At 35.4% G+C, this 21,669-nt stretch overlaps 2 protein-coding genes across 6 annotated transcripts; both read left to right on the top strand.

Moving 5' to 3' along the window:
* The first annotated feature begins 937 nt into the window (after positions 1-937).
* On the top strand, positions 938-8,861 carry LOC109171883 (pentatricopeptide repeat-containing protein At1g76280). Of its 5 annotated transcripts, none has more exons than XM_019320969.1 (15): positions 938-1,113; positions 1,759-1,981; positions 2,331-2,391; positions 3,274-3,441; positions 3,943-4,050; positions 4,224-4,406; positions 4,894-5,418; positions 5,695-5,790; positions 5,974-6,147; positions 6,484-6,711; positions 7,038-7,181; positions 7,279-7,467; positions 7,834-7,953; positions 8,139-8,573; positions 8,613-8,861. In XM_019320969.1, the coding sequence occupies exons 2-14, from the start codon at positions 1,971-1,973 to the stop codon at positions 8,562-8,564; spliced, it is 2,433 nt and encodes an 810-aa protein (XP_019176514.1). In that variant the 5' UTR covers positions 938-1,113; positions 1,759-1,970; the 3' UTR covers positions 8,565-8,573; positions 8,613-8,861. The 5 variants fall into 5 exon arrangements, with proteins under 5 accessions (XP_019176514.1, XP_019176513.1, XP_019176511.1 ...); XM_019320968.1 differs by having other exon boundaries at positions 8,139-8,611; positions 8,702-8,861; XM_019320966.1 differs by having other exon boundaries at positions 8,139-8,861.
* Positions 8,862-16,575: 7,714 nt separating this feature from the next.
* On the top strand, positions 16,576-19,548 carry LOC109171823 (LRR receptor-like serine/threonine-protein kinase FLS2). Its single transcript, XM_019320904.1, has one exon. The coding sequence runs from the start codon at positions 16,576-16,578 to the stop codon at positions 19,546-19,548; it is 2,973 nt and encodes a 990-aa protein (XP_019176449.1).
* Positions 19,549-21,669: the final 2,121 nt, after the last annotated feature.

Here is a 21,669-nt window from a genome sequence, read left to right as displayed (position 1 = left end):
CCAAATTGATTGATCATATCAATCATTGCTTTTTACTTGAGAGTTTGTTCTCACATGAACCATCACACATACACACACACACACATGGGCTCATTATGGTGAGAATTGCTACCCATGAGAGAACTATAAACTAATTCTAGTCGTCCATCTTGAAATATCTAACATATCATAAGCACTTTTTATAAAATGTGATGATATTTTTGTAAATAATCCAAACTTTGAAGTGCAAGTGTGTAAGTAAAAAGAGCAGATAACATCACTATAAAGTGTAACCTTTCACACTAGAGAGTGAAAATAATTTACCTTTCACATTCGGTGCAATTAATAATAACGTTAGATACACTTAGTATTGTTGCTAAAAAGTACTTTATATTGTTGCACTCTATAATGTTGTTAAGTGCACTCCATAGTGTTATTATTTGCACTTCAAAATTTGATTGTACTTTATATTGTTGCACTCTATATTGGTAAGTGCACTCAATATTATTATTTCTTTCACTTAATTAAAATTTTGAATTATTTACAAAAAAAGTCATTGTGTTTTTTTAATTGATTATAATCCGTTAGATATTTTAGATGAACAACTCTAGTGGTTCCTAGTTATCTCTTGTGCGTCTATTATTATTTGATCCGAACCATACAGTTATACACACACACACACTTATAATTTGGATCAAATAAACACACTACTATATGGGAGAAATAGAAATCACTCAGAATCGTTGATATAGAAAGATCTCGTAACTTTAAACCAATGAGAAGTGGATAAAATGATGTATTATTTTCATAAATAACTCAAATTTTAAAACATAATTAACAACTATATATAGTGCAACTAAGTACTAACAACACCATAGAGTACACCTGCCATATGCATAAAGGTAGTGAACCAATTTTTAAAATTTTTTTTTTCACTTTATTTACATGGCATAAAAAAAACCCCAAAAATCCAAACAATAAGAATGCGCCAAGCTTCTCCAAACTCCAAAGTATAATCCACAGCACAGCAGATGTTAGATTCTTCCTTCTTAATCCTTGGCAGCATAAGATTCAGGGCACAGACATCGTGTAGCGCGGGCGAGGGTAACGCCACCAGCTGCATAGAGGAAACAGGTAAGCATATGACTGCTTTTCGATGATTCTCATTGATCTCTCGCTGAATTTGCATGGTAATTTGTTGTTTACTAATAACTTTGAACCCCAGATTTGTTTGAAATTTCTTAAAAAATGACTCAATACACTTGCATTGAGTTGCACTCCAGGTGTTCGTTCTTTTACTTCTTTGAGATTGACCAATTTATATTCTTAAAGAAATCTCTGTTATTCTAGGTTATTTGTTTTGCAAATTACGAGATAGGATTGCAAAGTTACAGTGTTTACTTGTCTCCGGCAATGTTACAAGTTTTGGTGTTTAACTAATTGAAGATTTTGTTTTGTTTTTTTGAACAAAACTAACCCAGACGAACATAAACCAAACATTATGCAATCAAACTAATTGAAGATTTGATTGCATAATGTTTGGTTTATATTCGTCTGGATTTTGCTTCTGTTGGGTATTATAAATTGTTCTTACTGAACCTCTTGGGTAGTTCCTTCCTCCCTTGATTATTTTCATCAATTTTACTAATTTAAATAAACAGAAAAGTATAACTTGTTAAGTATAAAATTTTCATTTTTAAAATACTATATGCGTCTTAAAATTTTCTTATATAATAGTACTGCGCCCTAACAATAAATAATAGAGATTACAATTTACAGAGAGCTCAGAGTCGATAGAGTAGTGCCGGAGCATAAAAAAGTCGGCATCAACTTAGCCTTCGCCGGAGCTCCTTGTCTCCGGGCAACAGATTTCAGCGGTGGCTCACGCTGCTGAATACAAGCTCTACAGCCCGATGAACGGTGGTGAAGAGCAAATCTGTGGTTGATTTTGGATTGTTGCCTTTGTTTGAGCAATAAGAGAAGCCAAGACCATGCTTTTAAGGTATGTCCTAGAAATCTTTTATGAATTTGGCATAATTTCTTCATTCAAGTTTTTGATAAAAATACCTATACGAACTAAAGGGAAAATAATGTGAATGAAAAGTGATTTTCTTAAATCTTTTACAATAGCTTTTTCACTTGAGACCTAGTATTTTCTACTGTTCAACCAATTCTGCAAGAGATGCATAAGTTTCTGTAAGTACCACTTTTAGCAAGTGAAAATATTTTTTGTAGATGAATATAAGATGTGTACATACATGCAATACCGAAGTTTGTGTCTATACACACACCCATATACGCATGTGTATGCAGAAATCAGTGCACATTCTAAAGCTTCTTTATTTCAACAGAGGGACTGCCCGATCAGGTTCAGTTGCTTGCAGATTTTTGAATTTTAAAGAATTTAAAAAGGTTAGCTTTCTCTAATTCCAGTTTTCCATATTTTCAGAATTTGTTGGGTTGGGGGAGGGGGGTTTTGGATTTGGCTTATTGGTAAAATGGTCCAAATTTTATGGGCTAAACAATTATGGCCAGACCCAATACCATTTTATCCAATTTTTCAACTTGATTTAAATAAGATCCTATACAACTTTAATTGGTTTACAATTTCATAAAAGAATTGATCATTTTTTAAAAAAATCCTTTTGATTTCCCAATTGAATACTAGTTTCATAAAAGAATCAATTAATCTTATGTATAATGATCATTTGTGATTGTTGCTAGACTGTGCTATAGTATTCTTAATGTAGTTTTATGCAAATTTTCAATGTTATCCTCGACTTAGAACAAATATTAATCATTCTCTCTTATGTATGGCAAACATGTAAGTCAATTTAAGCCATAGTAATCATTTTTTGCATTGGGTTAAAAATTGGCTAGAATTGCACCAAACTTTTAAATTTTGGTACTAAATTAGTATTAACTTTGAAAGTTTTGGCTATAATTGCCACAACACACCAAGTTTTGGATTTTTTCCACAAATAAGCCTTTGGAATTTCAATTTGCAATGATAAATATGAATTCTGTTTTTAACAGGTGTTAGTAGTATAGTACACTGTTCTAAATGTAAAGATCTTTATTGTGTAGGGACAGAAGGTTGTTCATAGGAAAGGTGAAGCATGTACACCTATGCGCTTTAAACTATAAATCATTTAATTAGTGGGCTTATCTGTGTCTTGTAATAGTATTATTTAAGGGAACTTATACTACAAAAGCTTGCCTCATTTGTTACTCTAATCAAACTAAGCTGAAGTATTATGTTAAGGTGGTAAGATTGGATCTTTGGTTGTTTAGGGTGTCACAAGGAACCAAGTTCAGGAGAAAATTGTGGATGCACTTTGTTCAGGAGAAAGAGGCAGAGCTTCTACCCTCCTGTTAGAGCTTGGCCATGAAAGACCCACCTTGAGTTCTAATGATTTTATTTGTATTCTTCAACATTGCACAAAGTTGTCTGATCCACTGGTGAGCATGAACTTGACTTAACAACTAGAATTCATAATCTTTTTTTTTTTTTTTTTTTTTTTTTTTCCTTTCTTTTTTTCTTTTTTCCTGTAGTTTATTAGGTCTTTCTAATTTCCATTTTCTTTTTACTATACTGCATGGTTAGTTGAAAACCCTGACATTGAAAAGTTTAAAACTCTTGGTTGATTATAGATTTATCAAAGCTGACAGGTTATAGACTTTTTGGAGTATTGTTCCATAAAAGAGTAAAATGAAATGCTTAAAATGCTACATGCAGACACTAGGTGTTACTAACTATGCAAGTTGAGATGCATGGTTTTGGTATTTGGAGAAAAGTAAATACATTGAATTGTTGGTGCCATGCTTTTCCAAGCCTAATTACATTGTTGTAAAACAAGCTGTTCCATGGCAGTTCTCCTTAACCATTTTCAAAAGTTAATTCTCAATGCAATAGTTTGTATTTGGTTTTTGTTGTGTTGAAGATGCTTCTCTGGCTTGCAGTTTCTTATGGAGACGTGGAAGCTAATGGAAGAAAAAGAAATTGACATAAGTCGTCAATGCTATTATTTAGCTATCCAGGCACTATGCAAGGGTGGTTACTTGAATGAGGTATCAATGTTAGTAGTCTCATACTCTTTTCATTTAATGCAAGTAAATGTTGCAACTTATCTTATAATGAATAACACCTCTTGTCTTGTTGAGTCAATTATTTTCAATCATATCTTGGTATTTAATTTTTTTTTTCCTAAACCTTATACTTTTTCCTGGATGTATATTTTCAGGCATTCCGTTTGATGAATATTATGAGGGATAACCCTAGTGTTCATTATTTTCTACCTATCTACAACAAGTTGTTGGGGGCTTGTGTTCAAATGCACAATATAAGTTATGTCAATCAATGTTTGGATTTGATGGATCATCAGATGGTGGGCAAGAATGAAATAACATATTATCAGCTTCTCAAGGTGTGTAAAGAGAGTGAATGGTTTATATACATTACCCAGACTTCTAAATGAATATTAAGGGGTATATGTTTTCATTATTGTTAAGGATTTCTATACTTCTAAATTAATTAATACTGTCTCTTTTCTACTTCTCAACTAGCTACTATTTTAGATTTGCAGTTACTCTTCATCTTTTCTTATTTCACTCTCCTATTTTGGAGATGATACACTTTCCTTATTTGGATAACTGTTCTACACCTTCTACCCTAACGTGCCTATGTTAGTAGAATATGATAAATTTATATGGGTCCAAGATATTGTGCACAAAAATCACAAGAAATTGAGAGTACCTATGGTGTGGAACAACTATGTCCTATAGGCTATAGTTACCCTAGCTAAGACTCAGGAAATGTGGGTATTGGGAGTTTATGTATTGTTTGGTTTTTTTTTCCCCCACTCCTATTACTATTGTTGTAGGTACTCACAGTTCTATAAATTCTATTTTCAGCTTGCAGTTTTCCAGCAAAACCTCCCTGCTGTCCATGAGATTTGGAAGGAGTGTACTAAGCACTATAAACCCAGCATTATTTTTCTACGGAAGTTTATATGGTCCTTTTCAAAGTTAAGAGATATGGAATCTGCTTACCTGACTCTACAACAAATGGTAGATATGGTCTTCCAAGGGGGTTTTCTTTTAAGTAAAACTGCTGAGGGAAAGATGCGAAATTTGCGACTGGACATTCCAGCACCTTGCAAAGGTGATTCAAGTCTTCTAAGAAGTGCCAAGGAAAATGAAGGTTTCATACATTCTGCCAATAGGTACTACAATGATATGGGCATGCATGCAAGTACCAGTGAGCATTACTTTAATATTGGCAACATAAAGAAAAATGCCTTTGACATTTCAAAAAGTACAGTAAGAAAACAAAAATCCATAGCTGCCATGAAGTTGTTGAAGTGGTCATTCAGTGATGTCATGCATGCTTGTGCAGTCATGCAAAATGATGTTCTTGCAGAGCAATTACTATATCAGGTGTTAATACTTTGCTAAATTGCATTAAGTCATTCCTTAAATTACCAACTTCATATCTTAACAATTTGTGCTAAAAGTAATACAAAAATCTTCAAAATATTGGCATGCATTTCAGGACTGAAAATGAAGTGTGCCTATTATAGTGATTACGATTGATATGCAAAATTTCAGAGTTCACATCTTCTAAATGTTAAAGGCCTGTAATTTTGTTTATTAAAAGGTAGTTGTCATTCTGTCACACGGACAACACTAACTCAACTCACCTCTTTTGGTTAGATGCAAAGTCTTGGGTTGCAACCATCAAGACAAACGTATAATGCCTTCACCATGGCGGTTCTTAATGCAAGAGGTTTCCATGATGCCATTGAAGTGGTAAGATATGCTAGTCCACTACTGAGTTCATCTTTTACAGTTTCTTTCAGTTTAGGAATCAGGGAATGGTTAAAGATACACACACAACCCCCTCTGCATCAGTTGCAACTAAGCACTTTCTTTGTCTGGTTCTATATTAAATAGAAATCTTCACTTGATTGCTTAATCATTGTTTGTGTGCAGGTAAAAATCATGGAGAAGAAGAACATGAAGCCATATGATTCAACTCTTGTGTGTTTATCAGTTAGTTGCAGTAGAAATTTAGAGCTGGATTTAGCTGAGTCTTTCCTTGATCAAATATCTGCTTTTGAAGGTCCTTATCCTTTTAATGCTTTCCTTGAAGCCTGTATTGCCCTGGTGAGTTGATACAATTCAACATTCTTTTACTTGTTTAATTAATCATTTATTTTTTGGAAACATGCTGTTCTACTGAGTTAATACTACATACTTAAACTGTTGCTCAAATTATTTCCTAGAAAATTACATTATCAAGTAATTCCTAAGCCAGTTCACCGAGAAGAGTTTTCCTTAAGCAGTGATTTCTGATGTCTCAGACTCTCAGTTATCCTTCCCAATTTTTCTACAGAATCACAGGGAAAATAATTTACTGGTGTTTCCTCTATTTCTTAAGGTGTACACTTGCACTTGTATGAGATATTTTCCACCAATGCTTGTGTGTAATTGTTTTTGCAGGACCTACCTGAAAGAGCGGTCCAGTCATTGACTAAGATGAAAAAATTGAACATTCAACCAGATATCAGGACATATGAGTTATTATTCTCATTGTTTGGAAGTGTAAATTCACCTTTCATGGAAGAAAATTTAATGTTTCAAAATGATGCTGCCAAACAAATACGTGCTATAGACATGGATATGATGAAGAATGGCATTCAACATAGCCAGCTATCTATGATGAATTTGGTGAGTGATTTCAATTGTCTTCAAGCAACGAGTAGACATGGATTTTGGTTTGTTAATTGTTATTCATGCTTTTAATTTCTATAATAGAAACCATAATCTAATTAGCCTTCAGACTGAAGTGCAGATGATGTCTTAGAAAGTTAGAATAAGTATAACCACCAGAAATGGTTGCATTCTTAAATGTTTGTGTTTCTTTAATTATGATGGGGTTTATCAATTTATTGCCCTTAATGACTTTAGTTGGATTATTTGATGACTCGATGATACTATGAGAACTTCATTTTCTATTCTTTTGGTGCAATAGAATTCACTTCTGCTTTCTGCAGTTGAAAGCACTTGGGACCAGGGGCTTAGTAAAGGAGATGATTCAATACTTACAAGCTGCAGAGAACCCAATCCCTCACTATCAAAGTTCTCTTGGAACTAGTCTCTATAACACAGTTTTGCACATGCTTGTTAGGGCAAAAGAAGTATGCACTCCTAAACCTAGTCTAACTGGTACAGTTTGTTACTTTATTCAATTATATTTTTTTTCTAACTAATGACACTCTGCCTCTTTGATTCCAGACTAATGTGGCCATCAGTATATTCAAAGGTATGATATCATGTGGAGTTTCACCAGATGCTGCAACTTACACGATCATGATTGATTGCTGCACCATTATAGACAGTTTCAAATCTGCCTCTACCCTGGTTTCCAGGATGATCCGTGATGGTTTTGTTCCCCAAATATTTACTTATACAAGCCTTATTAAGGTAACTATATGTAGTCTGTTTTGCCAATCCAAATACTTATTAATTTCAATGCCTGAGTTATCATCTATGTGGGATACTCATTTAGCATCTTAGTCTACATAATATTCTGTGTCTAAAGTGGCAACCTCGGTCCATTTATGCTGCACTTATGAGTTTTTGGCCAGAAAGAAAATTCCAAAGACTGTTTTTATGTTGGACTTGCTCATTAAACACTACAAACTGTGAAAAGTTGCATTTGGCATAGGCGTTTTTTCGTGTTTCAAATAAAATTTATGCTTGTTTTGTTTCTCTTATCTTGCATCATAGTCATATGTGTAATGGTGTGTATTTGTATTGACAACTTCGACCTGTTTATGTGTTTTCCAGATTCTGGTGGAATCAGAGGATTTTGGTGAGGCATTTAGGTTACTCAACCAGGGAATTTTGGATGGGATCCAGCCTGATGTATTGCTATATAACAGAATTATTCAGAAGGCATCTGAGAAGGTAACTAATAGTATTCAACTGTTAGGATCCTTATTAATTAGAAAATTTCAACCGGATTTGAATTGCAGATGACCTAAATATGTCTGGCTAAAGAATTCCTTAATTTTTCGGTATCCTTGTATAGCCTCAATTTCCCTTGAACTTTCTTGCTTTGGTAGTTGATGTATCTGTGTACTGATTTTCAGGGAAAAATTGATGTGATTGAGCTCTTTGTTGAGCAGATGCACCGGGATAGAGTTCAGCCTAATTCATCAATTTGCCGAAATGTATTCTTTGCATATGTAGACCGGAGATTTTATAAAACTGCTATTGAGGCATTGCAGGTTTTGAGTATGAGGATGATCTCTCTAGACGACAATGTTTTGGACGAACGACAAGCTGAATATGAGCATCTAATTCTGAACGAGGAAACAGAAGATGAGACGAAGATAACCAATCTCTTCATTGAAGATGGTAGGGAGGACCATACCGTCGCATTACTTATCTTAAGATGGTGTGCCATACTTGGATTTCCAATATCTTGGACATCTAACAAGAGCCATTGGGCTAAGAGACTATCAATGAACTATGACCGTTCAATACAAGTGGCAGATGATAATTCTGGAGTCTGATCGCCTTTTCTTGACTACTCTGACCAGAATGAATAGGCAGGGGGCAGGCATGAACTCTTCTTTTCTATATTTCTGCTTCATCCTCAACTTAATGTGCTTAGATTAAGTTTCTGATAACATGCATGTTGAAAGCTCAGGTAGATTAGATTTGAAGTTGGGAGATGAATGAAGTAGCTGGCGTTTGATTCAGAGATAGGAATTGGAATCAAATACTGAGTAATCGATCAGAGGTAGGAATTGGTTTGATGATGATGAATAATGTATACATTCAATATGATTTACTTGCAGCATGTTTGGCTTGGATTTTTTTTTTTTTTTTTTTTTTTTTTTTTTTTTTTTTTTTTTTTTTTTTTTGGTGTGTGTGTGTGTGTGGGGGGGGGGGGGGGGGGGGGGAGGTCGGTTTGGGTAGAATCCCTATTTCTTCTGTAATTTTCCTTGTATTAATTAGATATGGAGTATTTCTTTAACAATACAATTTTTTAAAATAAAAATGTTTCTTGATTTAATTTTCATCGCATATTCTTTATAAATTTTATTTTTATTCTTTCTATTTGCATTTTGTAAATCAAACATAATATTAGGGCTTTCGACTCAAAATACACTAGATTGTTACTAGTGGTGTGCTACTGCATATAGTTTAACATTAAAATCTTTCAGAAAAAAAAAGAAAAACATTAGAAGGGAAATTTTGAAATTGTGAATTAAATGTAAATATTATAAAATTTGAAAGAAATATAAACGAAAACCAGACTTGACTAGTGTATCCAGACATCCAGTCACAATTGTGCATAAATTAGAGTACACTTAAAGAATATTACATATTGCATTCAGTGTTATGTAAAAGTGCATTATCTCCTATAATATTATGAAGTACACATAATTATAACAATATCACTACATTTTTTCCTTCTTCTTTGCTTTAAAATCGTTAGATATGTTCAAATAGACAATTTTTTTTTTTTGAAGCCAAAGAAGATCAGTAGATTAATTCTCAAATATACAATTGTTTGTGTTGACTTTTGGGGAGCCTACTGGGGTCCAACACAACGGAAAAGATGGTGGATCACGGAAAAAGATAAAAATGCATTAGGGTATTAATCAAAATTTGTCTTGTGTATTTCAAAATGTTCAACCCCCTTTTACAGTGCCGTGAGAAGCTATTTATAGGAATTCGAGTGACCGTCTTACTCAGATTCAACGAAAGTACATTTAATGAGTTAATAGCCTAATAATGGGCATTGAACGCCTTAAATGTGCACTAATCATTACGGGTCACTACTCCCCTCCATAATTCGACTCTTAAGTCTTCTTAACAGTTGTTTAACTTCCCATTAATTAGGGGTTTTAATTATCCTCAACGGCCTTCTAGAGCTCTTCAACTTTTTGCTACTCGTCGCCGACTCCATGCGCCACTCGATCTTGCCTCCTCGCTTATTGTTCGGCTGCCACCCTCACTCACCCCGAGTTCTCGAAGTCGGCATTTCCAACTAGTCAACAAAGTGACTCGCTTGGGGTCGTCGATACCAGTAGGGTTAGCATTAATCATCTTAGGCCCTGGCAATACATATCCCCTCTTCTTCCTTGGCGTTTACCTCCGTCACCGATCGACCGATTGCCATTGCCGTCCGGTCTTCGGGATCTATATTCCAACAGTTAATATTTTTTTGTCTTGATAATAGATTTTCATCCAAGTGTGTCCCTATATATGATTAGGGTCATATGAGAACTTGTCCATGAGAGACAACTAATAACCAATTTCAGTTATCCATCTAGCAAGATATAACACTTTTTTAGAGAATGAGAGAAAAAAAAAAGTGTTGACATTTTGTTGAATAACTCAAACTTTAAATAGTCAAATAGGCCTTGAACTGTATTGTCTGTATATAAAAAAGCAATTAGGTTACTGGACTTTTTAAAAATTACAACTAAACGCATCAACTCATCAATTTGATTCAACTAAATCGATTAGCTATTTACTTTTAGATAACTCGTAAAAATGTGTGGACAAGACAATATTTATTCAAATAAATTACTTCAAAAAAAAAAAAAAAAAAAAGGAAGAAAAGAGCAACCAACGACTTAAAAAAAATATCATAGTTGGCTTCTTCGTTCAACTAGACGAAGAAGCTGACCATTATTTCTCTGTCCACCTGACTGAGAAGCTTCTTCGATAACTAATATGTATGTATATATATGAATATATCATGTTATACTCATTTACATCTTAAGCTTTTAATAGACTAGTTTATCTGTCAATTATGACTTGTTCAACTATTATGAGTTGTTTGACTTTGAGAATAAATATGAGTATTTTATTAATCAGTTTTTTGTAATAACTTAAGGAGTATTACTTTAAAATGTTAAAATTCTAAAAACTGTTCAAAAAAGGTTTTTTATAAATGTTTTTTTTTTTTTTTTCTCCAAAAAACCTCCAAACTTCAGTCGAGCTGCTACTATACGCCTCCGCAGACGCAGTCGCAGCTCCGTCGACCGTCGTCAGTCGTGAAACAACAGCTCATCAGGTTCAAATGATTTAATCCTTAACCCTAATTTTTAATTCCATAAATCCCTAAATATTGTATGAAAGATTTGCCAAAATTAATTTGTGAGATTTATTTTTAATATTTGAATTGTGAATGGATGAATTTGTTGTCTCTTGGTATTTTTTTGTCAGTTTCTTTTGCTTTTGTAAATTTTCTATTGCGTCTCTCTGCAATTTGAAATTCTCTTCTTCATCTGGTTTTGATTGTTTGAATTCCTAGTTAAAATTTAATTCTTGAAGACCCTGAGTTTAAATTCAGGGTATTTTGCTCCCTCTAAGAATTGAAGGATATTGATTTGCTATTGCTTATTTGCTTTCTCAATTGACAGCAACACAGCGTAACAGAATTTTGTTTTGATACTAGAAATCGACTAATCTAGAATATGGACTTTGTTAAGGCTTCTTTGGTTTTTCTTCCCTTTTGTATGATAATCTTGTGTTATTATCTATGCAAATTAACCATTGTTTGATGACACATTTGCTTAGTGCAGTTGAAGAAAGTAGTCTGTTTATATATATATATATATATATATATATATATATATATAAAATTGAGAAATATGGGTGAGTAAAGATGAGGGAGCTAAATATTTTCAGTGATTTCAGAATATGAGAGAGAGTAGAGGAATATTATCCTGTCGTTCATCATAAATATTGTATGTAATTTATAATGTATTTTGTATTTGAATATATGACACTCATTTCCACCTATATTTCAGACAAGGCCCTTTTAGTTGTTTTCTGCTTATCCTTTGCACAACTGCCCCATCATAAACACATGGAAATGAATAATTCTGAAAGTTCAAATTTAATGTGATTGAGGACATACTGAGGAAAAGAGTAGTATTGATTTTACTGGAGAATTGGATGTAGTGTACACGCTGTACCAGTTGAAATGTCTGAAAAGCTAGCTGCACCTCAGTTTTTTGGAGCTTGGTATTTTTTGAGACTTTATTGTTGGCTATAATCTTCTTCATCTTTTGATTAAGGTTTTTTGTATGTTTAGTTTTGAAATTTGTTGGTTATTAGCTGTAGAACAATGTTTAGTTGTATGCTTATTATGTGGAGGATTATGAACTGTGAATTTGGCAATTTGGTTTATTTCACTCAAATATTTGGCTTTCTATCTACTACTGGAAGGATTTTGCAGCAAAGTTTCTAAACTAATTCATAATGCTTAGGAAATCAAAAGCCAATCTGAACCAGACAATAAACTCGTTGAGCCAAACCAAAGGATCAGTTTCATTTTCTGTTTAAATTTGTGCATAGCAATTGGTTAAATTAAGCTTTCAGTTTGGCCAAAAGCCAATTTGCACTAACTATGTACTCCCCTAGTTGTTTTGTTGTCTTGCAGTATCTCAGGTGTCATAAAGGTGCTACGAAATGCTATTGTTAAGAGTCCCACTTTGAAAAAAATAAGAGAGAACATATTACATATGGGTTTATAAGGCCATGGGTTAGACTAGCTAATTGATTGAATTCAATCTTTTAGTGTGGTTTGGCCGATGTGCATTATAAGCCAGTTAAGTGGCCCTGGCCCAATCTTTAGATTATAACAACTATAAATGTTACATATCATATATATCTCTTTTTCCACCTAATTTGCATACGAGCTGTTCTAAATGCTATGAGCTATTGTGATTTTCTTTTATGTACTCAGTTGAAAATGAAAATACTTGTAACTTTGTGCTTACTATTTACTTGCATAAAAGTCCGTCCACTTGAGCTGGTGTTTCTGCTATTCCTTTGTTGTAAATTCTAATTTGTCTTGCTTAGAATCTAAGAAGAAAATGATCGACCAAACGCCTTTTTGGCAGGTGCAATGAAACAAATTGTGAAGATCATGACATTGCTAACGGCTGTATCAGCCGTGTGGATTTTTCTGTTGCAAACTTCAGTTCTTCCTGAGAGCTATATCTGGTTGGTAAGTTATTCAGTTGATGTAATTACTTTAGCATAGGGTTAATACTTTTGCCCTGTTTAACGTTTGATAAGTGCTACGCAGGTTCCTCTGTACCTAATCGTGTCTCTTGGTTGCTATGGCCTATTGATGGTTGGGGTTGGTTTGATGACATTTCCTACATGTCCTCGGGAAGCTCTCTTATTACAGCAGGTTTGCTTTCGTCATTTTATTAATATAAATAAATTCTAGTTGATATAAGCCCCGTTGGGTAAATCTTCCAAAGTTAGGATTATTGGCCAAATGGTCATGTAATGAAGTGCTAGTCAAGATTATGCACAGGTTCCATAGCCAATGAAACGAGCAAAACAAAGTGCTTGTGTATAGACGTGAGTTGAAGATGGAATTATAATTTTGAACCCCCCCCCCCCCCCCCCCCACCCCTCTCTCCCCCTTCTTGTAGGACATTTTTGAAGCTAAGGACTTTCTAAAGAAGAAAGGAGTTGACGTTGGTGATGATTAAGCTGACTTCCTAAGGGGCAAGAAAAAAACAGAAAGCATTGTGTATTGATGATCAACCACGAGGCGGCCACATCAAATCCTTGAGGTGCACAAGCTATAGACATACTCTGATTTATAGTTTGTGTTAAACCTTTAAAGTTAAAGAAACATTGGCCTGAATAGAGGGATTTCAATCTTTGTAGCTTACATAACTTTCTGGTTTAGCTTTCAAGGTAAAATGTTTTTTTTTTTTTTTTTTTTTTTTTTTTTTTTTTTTTTTTTTTTTTTTTTTGTAGTTCACCGTGTTTAGGAAATATTTTTACTGACAGTTTTAAAATCTTACCTGCAACAAAGCAGTATATTGATGATAGTATTCTATTTGTTGATAAATTCTTTGCTCAAAATGAGAGTATCTAATGTATTATAATCAAATAATCAGTGAATCTGTCTAATATTATAGTGATGAATATAGGAAAAATTACACTTTTAGACCCTTATTATGTGTTTAAATTTGAACCCTCAATTAGTATAAAATAAAAGCATTTGGTTGTTTAATTATCTACTCAAATGTGTCCCTTTAAGGTCAATATATTTGGTTTCTTAATTATCTCCTCAATTACAAAAATGGTCCTTTCACTTATATTGTAAATATATCTCGGTTTTATTTGACGGGAAAGAAATTTTGTTGGCTCTACTATTGGTCGAATGATAATGAAAGAGAGAAGAAAGAAATGTTTTGTAGAAGAGCAAATTACATTTTTGGTTCTATGACTATAGGGGGCGTGTTAATTTCGATCCGTGATTTTTAAAACTAACAATTTAGTCCTTTAACTATGTTTTTTTAGCAGATTTGGTCCTCCCGGCCAAATTATTGGTGAAAATTGATCGAAAAAACTTAAATCTTTTTATTCATGAGGGCAAAATAGTCTTTTTACGTAACTGCTTCTTCTTCTTCGCGTAGCTCACCACCGGGCAAAATAGAATAAAAGCCGCACGCCAGTCACTGCCTTCTAAGCATCCTTGCCGCCGTCCAAGCCCCTTCTCTTCTTTGTTTCAGCAAGCAAGCACGCGCTCTCTTCTCTGTTTTAGCACGCACGAACGCCGTCCAAGCCTCCTCGCCGCTGCCAGTCATAGGGGTCACAATCTGTTATGGAAAAAGTGCCAAATTGGCCCCCTAAGTCAAGCGGATAGTGCAATTGAGTCCCCTAAGTAAAAAAAGCTTCATTTCAATCCCCTAAACCTGTAAAAAAGTTCAATTAGGTCCAAAGTTACCTGTTTAGCAGGTTAGTGTCTTCTAATGGTGACATGTGTCGCTTTTTAATTATTATTATTATTATTATTATTATTATTATTAACTCTTCATACCACCACCGACGGTAAAGTGGCTGTACTCATTCAAGGACAGCCATGACTATCCGGCGACAACCACGGCTGTCAAAAATGATGGCCGTGGCTACCCGGCAGCCATAGCTGTCCTAAAAGACGGCCATGGCTATCTGAGATAGCCATGGCCGTGTAAAAAAAATTCAAAAATTATGAATTTTTTTTGACAACGACGCTGTCAAAAATGATGGCCATGGCTGTCTGAGACAGCCATGGCCATCTAAAAAAATTCAAAAAATTTGATTTTTTTTTTACAGCCATTTTTGTCTTCATCCATATCAATATTTATTCAAGATTCGCGGCACGGGGATAAATTTCACTGATAATAGAGAAGAGAAGGAGGAGCTGTCACCTTCTAATGCTTAGCTCCGGCGGGAAAGCGATAAGGAGAAGCTTCAGCTCCGACGCACAGTTTGAGACCACTCCAACCAACATCACTGTCGGACAGAACCGCCACCTTTCTCCTTTCTCCTTAATGCTCATTTCTTGACGGATTGATAGATATTTTGATATTTTTATTTTTTTTTTACATAGCGATGGGTGCCATGGCAGTAAAAAAAAATTCAAAAGTTTTTAATTTTTTTTTTTAGATGGCCATGGCTGTATTTTAGGACAGCCATGGCTGCCGGATAGCCAGGGCTGTCGCCACAGCCATGGCTCTCCTTGAATGAGTACAGCCACCGGCTGCTACAGCCGGTAGCTGTATGAAGAATTTCTTTTAAAAAAAAAAATAAAAATCTAATAATAATAATAATAATAATAATAATAATAATAATAATAAAGAGACACATGTCACCATTAGAAGACACTAACCTGCTAAACAGGTAACTTTGGACCTAATTGAACTTTTTTACAGGTTTAGGGGATTGAAATGGAGCTTTTTTTACTTAGGGGACTCAATTGCACTATCCGCTTCACTTAGGGGGCCAATTTGACACTTTTTCCATCTGTTATTGAAGTTGAGGCAGAGATCAAGCAAGGAGGTGAAAAAAGAAAGTTTATATTTGCCTTGAGCCTATTTGCGTTCACCATGACCCTTCTTGAGCTCTCGGGTACTTGACCGAAATCAAGAAGCACTGTTGTCGGGTTGGTGTTGATAACTGTCCTTGTTTTCTCTGAGTTAAATGGGTTTAAAGGTCAACAATGAAACTAAGTCAGCAAAATTATTTTTATTTAAATTTTATGTCTGCAAAATTATTTTATTTAAATTCTTTTTCAAATACCTCTGGATTTAGCCACACCAAGTCAAAAATAAGCCAAAACAAAGAGTACAGATAGAATTTTAAAATCAACAGTCAACTGAATTGATTTCTTGCAAATTAATATATTAATATATCTTCACTTTCCTTGAGAATCAATTCATTTATAAACGACAAAAGTCTAGCTAATAGTTCACATCATCAATAGAAATAATAAAACATTTTACATGATACATTGTATAACAATACGCTAATGAACTCAAATTTTGTTGGTTAATAGAGATTCCGAAAGTGGATTACTTTGGTTGTTTAAAGTATTTTAACTTCATTAATATTTGATAAGAACGTATTACTTTTGTTCAAAAAAAGGTTTGGTTTGACTCCGGACGTGCAAATCAATTACATATCATACATTTTCACATTCAAAGACTTGAAAATCAAACCTGAGGATATCACAGCTCAACACAATCTTCAACTCTTCCATCCATGGCAGCTTCTACTAATGTTCTATGGATGCTTTTATCACTTTGTTTCATGGAAGGCCTCCAGCTTGCTAGCAGTGTAACCTGCGTCAAGAGTGAAAGAAGAGCACTGATAAAGTTCAAAAACGCCATCATAGATGAATCGAACCGGCTTGCATCTTGGGAGGGAGAAGATTGTTGTACCTGGAAAGGTGTAAGTTGCAACAACAAAACAGGCCATGTTGAGCAGCTTCATCTTCACAATCCAGCTCCTTTTGATTATGACAGGGTGAACTATGACACTAGCTATGCGGCAAATTATAGCAGGACATGCTTGGGGGGCGAGATAAGCGAGTCTTTACTAGATCTCGAGCAGTTGTTTTACCTGGACTTGAGCATGAACAACTTTTCAGGAGCTCGGATACCTATGTTTTTAGGCTCCATGATAAGCCTCAGATACCTTGACCTCTCGGTTGCCCGGTTTGGAGGGAATGTCCCTCATCATCTAGGAAACCTCTCGGGGTTGCAGTACCTTGACCTCGGTGATTTTTGGACCAACAGATTGGCAGCTGATAGTCTCGGGTGGGTATCTAAGCTTTCATCTTTGGAACATTTGGACTTATCAGGAGTCCAGCTTGGAGAGGCCGAGGACTGGTTGAGTGAAATCAACATGCTTCCTTCTCTTTCATTATTGAACTTGTCTAACAGTAATGTTGGTAGGATTCCTGCTCTTCCACAGGCGAATTTCACATCTCTTGTCTCGTTGGATCTCCGGAATAACATTATCAACTCTGTTTTACCTCTCTGGTTGTTCAACATTTCTAGCCTAAAGCATCTCAGGCTGGATGGAAATGGTTTCAATGGAAGAATTCCTGATGTTTTGGGATCGTTAACCTCCCTTACAGCCCTTGGTCTTTCTTCTAATTTCTTCAATACTTCCATGCCTGATTCCATTTTTAACTTGACCAATCTAAAGTATTTGGACCTGTCCCAGAATAAGTTCCAAGGAAAGATACCAACAGCCATTAACCGTCTTTGCAAGTTACAGTTCTTTGATTTGTCTGATAACAGATTCACCGGAGAGATGCCAGAGTTAGAAACAACACCATTTCCCTGCTTCCATGATTTAGAGTATCTTCGGCTTTCTTATAACTCAATGCAGGGTCCCATCCCAACATCTTTTGGAACATTATTGTCTTTGAGGGAGCTAGACATTAGTAATAATCGGTTCAATGGGAGCATACCTTCTAGTCTAGGTCAATTACTGAAGCTTGAGAAATTGGATGTCTCCAACAATGCTTTAACTGGAGTGGTATCTGAACTTCATTTTTCTGAGCTGACGAGGTTAACTGAGTTGTCGATGTCCCTGAACTCCCTGGTCTTCAACATGAGCTCCCAGTGGATTCCTCCTTTCCAGCTCAAGACTATCAAACTTGCATCCTGTGTTCTTGGACCTCAGCTTCCTCCTTGGCTTCAAACACAAAGGCTTGTTGAGGAGCTCAGAATCTCTAATACAGGCATTGATGAAAACTTGCCGGGCTGGTTTCAGAAACTGTATTCCCGTGTTCACTATTTGGATCTTTCAACCAACAACATCAGTGGGAAACTGCCAAAATTTGAGGAGGGTAGCGTTCCATACAGGCGGTTAATACTGCATTCTAACAAGTTTGATGGACCCTTAACTCCCATTCCCGCAGATGTGCTTCTTTGGGATGTGTCTGATAACTTCCTAACTGGCAGTATTCCTCTCCAGAATGGCATCAATCTCACACTACAGGTTCTCATACTCTCCAATAACCAACTGGATGGTGAGATGCCAATATTTTTATGTGAGGTTAAGGGAATAATGGTCATCGATCTCTCTTCAAACGAGTTATCAGGTACACTGCCTAGATGTTTAGGGGACCTGCAAGGATTGGCAATGCTTGACCTGACTAGCAACAATCTGCAAGGTGAAATACCAAGTTCCTTGGGTGCCTTAACAGGGCTCTTGTCTTTACATCTGGGTGACAACAAATTTTATGGCAAGCTTCCTCCATTGCAGAACATAACATATCTGAGCATCCTTGATGTAGGAAAGAATGAGCTCTCAGATCCTATCCCCCCATGGATTGGGGAAAACTTATCTAATCTTCAGTACTTGAGTCTCTTTTCAAACAAATTCTATGGCCATATTCCTCCACAGCTCTGTCAACTCCCAGGACTTCAACTGCTAGACTTAGCAGGGAACAATCTTACAGGTGGAATCCCTCCCTGTCTTGGTAATCTTACTGGCATGATTGTGGAGCACAGTGCAATTATTCATCCAACAGAGGATGTAGATTATGGAGCAAAAGTTGATGCTATCGTGAAGGGGACGGAACGTCGATATACCAAAACACTGCCCTTTCTCACATCCATAGACCTTTCAGACAACAAACTAACCAGACAAATTCCAGAAGAACTAATGGATCTTAAAGGTTTGTTGAACTTAAACTTATCTGGGAATTATCTGAAAGGCAAGATCCCTGGTAAGATAGGCCATTTGAAAGAACTAGAATCCCTCGATCTGTCAAGAAACCAACTTTCTGGCTCAATTCCTCCAACCTTGTCCTCTTTAAACTTTCTAAGCTACTTGAACCTATCCTTCAACAATTTATCAGGGAGAATACCAACAGGAAATCAGCTCCAGACCCTAAATGATGAAAGCATATATATGGGAAATGATGGACTTTGTGGAACACCACTGCTGAAACCATGTCCTGGTGATAAACGAGGTAATGATTCAGACACTCCAAACCAAGTCAATGAGAACGATGACACAGATGATTCTTTCTTCCCATGGTTCTATATCGGCCTGGGACCAGGTTTCTTGATTGGTTTGGTGGGATTTTGTAGTGTTCTTCTGTTCAAAGATTCTTGGAGGGTTGCCTACTTTCATTACATTGAAAGAGCCTGCAAGGCCATATTGGGCATAACTGCAGCGCAAGCTCATAGGCAGAGGACAAGGTTCCATTAAGACAAATTTCCAGGTGAATTTTGCTTGTGTAAATTGGGTGAACAAGTACAAGATTTTTTTTTTTAAAGCTGTGTTTATCCTTTGTCAGTCAACAATGTTAATGTTATGCAGTTATCATGTAATGGCATCAAGAATGGGAGAACCATTCTTGGTTTAGTTATAACGAAACTGGCCTACAATAGTAAGTAGAGAACTGGCATTGTTTTTGTTCCTCTTTTGTTATAACAAAGTGTATTCACACTCCTAACACTCCTAAAATAATAATAGTTAGGGACAACCCCATCCAAGTTGGTCAGAATGTTGTCTTGGTAACCACAAGATTCTAAGTTCGACTGTCAGTGATAGTAGTCTATTAACTTTCTTGGTTTGAGCCAGTAAGATATAGGCAACCTAGGCTGGTTTACCTCCTAGTGGTCCTTCAGTTACAAGTTTCCTTCGTCATCAAAAAATGACAAAAGCATGGTTATACACCTATAACAATATTATATTAGATATTGTAGCAGCACAAAAATTGTAGATCAGTCTTTTGTCTAGAACAATATATAAAAGACAAACTATTCCAAGAAAATTCTTTAAGAAGTTTGTTCAAAATTCACACTAGTCAATAAGAAAACACAGTGCATCCAGTTTTAAGGGATTAGACTCTCACCAGGCCACCACCATACAGCTAACTCGGGCTATTAACAATTATAAACAAGATTATATATTATTCAGAGATGCTAAAATCTTATGCGTATCAGTAAAAGCAGCCACAAATACTGGGGGGGGGGGGGGGGGGGGGGGGCAAGTCAAGCAGAATGAGCCTTTTATGGTTCACTTTCACGATCAGAATGTTATTCAAATATTTTTTGACAGCTAATGTTCACCCACTTCCTAGGTACTACAAGTCTACAATGGAGGGAACTCACTCACGGAATCAACAAACTTCATTGAAGCAATCCGTCGAACAGTTATGGCTAGCAAATAAGACACTCACCTGCCGAAAACGGCTAACGTATATAAAGAACCTCCGGTACTCGTTCTTCAGCGTCAGCGACAGGCGGTATTACTGCCCAATACATAGTATCATCTGCGCCTCGTTTCAAGCAATCCCAACTAATACTTCTGTTGAACATGATTCATGAAGCCAAGACCAACGGCTTTACTCTTGATTCCTCGTGTTTGGTTACATTTCAAAAAATTATCTTTATCGTGTTTAGTTTAATTTTTAGAAAATAAATTGAGTTGTAGAATTAAACATTTTAATTATTTTGATTATAATATGATGTAACATTTATAATAATAATAATAATAATTTTAAATCTAATTAAAAAATTAATAATAAGGTATCAAAATAATCAATCAAAGTCTTAAAAAGTTAAAATTCAACCAAAGATCTTATGGTCCAATAGTATTAAGTTACTTCTCTATGTGGGAGGTGTTAGGTTTGAAAGTCTTTTTGGATGTGAGCTTTCGTCCCCACATCCGAAAATCGTCAATGGTTGTTGAGATCTGTCGCCGGATGAAAGTTAAAGACTCTGGCTTTCGTAGCTAAAGACGTAGAAAAAATTGATCGGAAGTCACTTTGGCTGCTCTGGTAGCTAAAGACTCAGGCTTTTGTAGAAAATGACTTCCGTCAATTTTGATCGGAAGTCATTTTCTTGAAAATAAGCCTCATTTTTTCTTTGACTGAATTGATTTTCATTGACTTTAATTTCCCTTGCTCTTCCATACATTGAAAATTTGAAAATTGAGTTTTCAAACACACCATTAATCTTAGAAAGAGAAAAATTATGAGAAATAACAAATAAATGAATTATTGAAAAATGTGCGCACTATAAATACTCGCATGATTACACACTTACACTTCCCTTCTAAGTTACACACAATTACACTACTCCTATTTTGGAGACGGTCCATGGCCGGAACCGAGACGAAGCGGTCTACTTCGTCTCCATGGGTGGCTGGCTATAGACGAAAGGTCCCCTTCGTCTCCAGCAAGCTTGGGGCTGTTTTTTTAAAAAAAAATTATTAATATAAAATTTAAACAAGTCATTTTAAATTAAATTGTATAAATTTACGTTGTTCAAAAACTTAATTGTAATTTTTTTTAAGTTCAGTAGCCTAATTATAATTTGGTGC

Source organism: Ipomoea nil, unplaced genomic scaffold, assembly GCF_001879475.1.
Source record: "Ipomoea nil cultivar Tokyo-kokei standard unplaced genomic scaffold, Asagao_1.1 scaffold0382, whole genome shotgun sequence".
NCBI lineage: Eukaryota > Viridiplantae > Streptophyta > Magnoliopsida > Solanales > Convolvulaceae > Ipomoea > Ipomoea nil.
This window is presented reverse-complemented; position numbering and strand designations above follow the sequence as displayed.

Excerpts from the sequence above, each read along its gene's own strand:
- LOC109171883 (XM_019320969.1), top strand. Across the intron at positions 2,392-3,273 it reads ATTTTAAAGAATTTAAAAAG|GGTGTCACAAGGAACCAAGT; the intron begins GTTAGCTTTCTC and ends TTGGTTGTTTAG. Across the intron at positions 3,442-3,942 it reads CAAAGTTGTCTGATCCACTG|TTTCTTATGGAGACGTGGAA; the intron begins GTGAGCATGAAC and ends TCTGGCTTGCAG.
- LOC109171823 (XM_019320904.1), top strand. The coding sequence starts at position 16,576 with ATGGCAGCTTCTACTAATGTTCTATGGATGCTTTTATCACTTTGTTTC.